The sequence below is a fragment of the Sinocyclocheilus rhinocerous genome, unplaced genomic scaffold (genome assembly GCF_001515625.1).
Source record: "Sinocyclocheilus rhinocerous isolate Xijiao unplaced genomic scaffold, SAMN03320098_v1.1 scaffold867, whole genome shotgun sequence".
Lineage (NCBI taxonomy): Eukaryota > Metazoa > Chordata > Actinopteri > Cypriniformes > Cyprinidae > Sinocyclocheilus > Sinocyclocheilus rhinocerous.
This window is the reverse complement of record NW_015649279.1, coordinates 270,982-272,694: the sequence shown is the minus strand read 5'-3', so window position 1 is coordinate 272,694 and position 1,713 is coordinate 270,982. Positions and strand designations below refer to the sequence as shown.

The 1,713-nt window shown below is 47.1% G+C and overlaps 1 protein-coding gene across 1 annotated transcript in view; it reads right to left on the bottom strand.

The window, feature by feature from the left end:
* LOC107710505 (serine/threonine-protein kinase SIK3 homolog) overlaps nucleotides 1-1,580 on the bottom strand; it is a 44,271-nt gene extending 42,691 nt beyond the window's left edge. Inside the window, exon 1 of the mRNA XM_016515289.1 lies at nucleotides 1,321-1,580. Coding sequence (XP_016370775.1) covers nucleotides 1,321-1,515 — 195 coding nt within the window. The 5' untranslated portion in view covers nucleotides 1,516-1,580. The remainder of the gene's footprint in view (nucleotides 1-1,320) is intronic.
* Nucleotides 1,581-1,713: the final 133 nt, after the last annotated feature.

The window sequence follows — 1,713 nt, the reverse complement described above, 5'->3', positions numbered from 1 at the left end:
TGTCTATACATTTATCTGTCTATCCCTCTATCTATACATTTATCTGTCTATCCCGGTCTGTCTACACATTTATCTGTCTATCCCTCTGTCTATACATTTATCTGTCTATCCCTATATGACTATACATTTATCTGTCTATCCCTCTGTGTCTATACATTTATCTGTCTATCCCTCTCTGTCTATACATTTTTCTGTCTATCTCTCTCTATAAATACATTTATGTCTATTCCTCTGTCTATACATTTATCTGTCTATCCCTGTCTGCCGATACATTTATCTGTCTATCCCTCTCTATCTATACATTTATCTGTCTATCCCTCTATGTCTATCCCTCTCTATCTAAACATTTATCGGTCTATCCCTGTCTGTCTATACATTTATGTATTTTCCTCTGTCGATACATTTATCTGTCTATCCCTCCATGTCTACACATTTATCTGTCTATCCCTCTGTCTATACATTTATCTGTCTATCCCTATATGACTATACATTTATCTGTCTATCCCTCTGTGTCTATACATTTATCTGTCTATCCCTCTCTATCTATACATTTATCTGTCTATCCCGGTCTGTCTACACATTTATCTGTCTATCCCTCTGTCTATACATTTATCTGTCTATCCCTATATGTCTATACATTTATCTGTCTATCCCTCTGTGTCTATTCATTTATCTGTCTATCCCTCTATCTATACATTTATCTGTCTATCCCGGTCTGTCTACACATTTATGTCTATTCCTGTCGATACATTTACCTGTCTATCTCTCTGTGTCTATACATTTATCTGTCCATCCCTCTGTGTCTATACATTTATCTGTCTATCCCTCTCTGTCGACACATTTATGTCTATTCCTCTGTTGATACTTTTATCTGTCTATACCACGCTGTCTATCCATTCGATTCAAATGAGCTTCACTGCCAGTGACTAGTACAGTATTGCCAAAGTAATGATTATAATACATAAACAAAACATTTATCTGCTTGTTAATCCTAATCTCTCGTTCTGTCTATCCCTCTCTATCTAACCTTCTCTCTGCCTACCTGTCTATCTCTCTCTCTCCTCCCACAACAGCATCACTGCTGCAATAATACATGGATTACAGTTAACCAACCCACATTTACACACACACACACACACAATCTACACGCGTATACATCCATACGCGACACAAACACACACGATACACAATTTTCACAGAGGCGCGCGAGCACGCGCTCGAGCGAGGAGCGAGCACAGGCCGCAGCGGTGGGTAAGTGTGTGTGTGTGAGAGAGAGAGAGATCGCGGCGCGTCTGACGCGGCGGCGCTAGCGTCGCTCACCTTGGCTCTGGTGATCATGTGCGTGGCGAGTTTGACCACGGCGAAGTTGCCCTTCCCGATGGTCCGCTCCATCTCGTAGTATCCGACGCGCGCGGGGGGCGGGCGGCTGACGCGCGGCGCGTTGGGGAGCGCTCGCTCGCGGTGCGGGAGCGGAATCCCGGCGGCGGCGGTAGCCCCGCTCGACACGGCCGCCATCTTCTGCCCTCTCTGCGGGAACAACAAGCGGGGACGCGCGGCGCGCTCTCGGGACACGCCCCCGCCGTGCGTCAGGACGCGAGCTCCGCCCCTTTGCGCAGCGCACTCTCAGGGCTGTCGCCGTGGCAACCGATAGCGTCACGATGACTTCATCGCCCGCGCGAGCGCGTGTCTCGGTTGCCTTGGCGACGGGGCGTG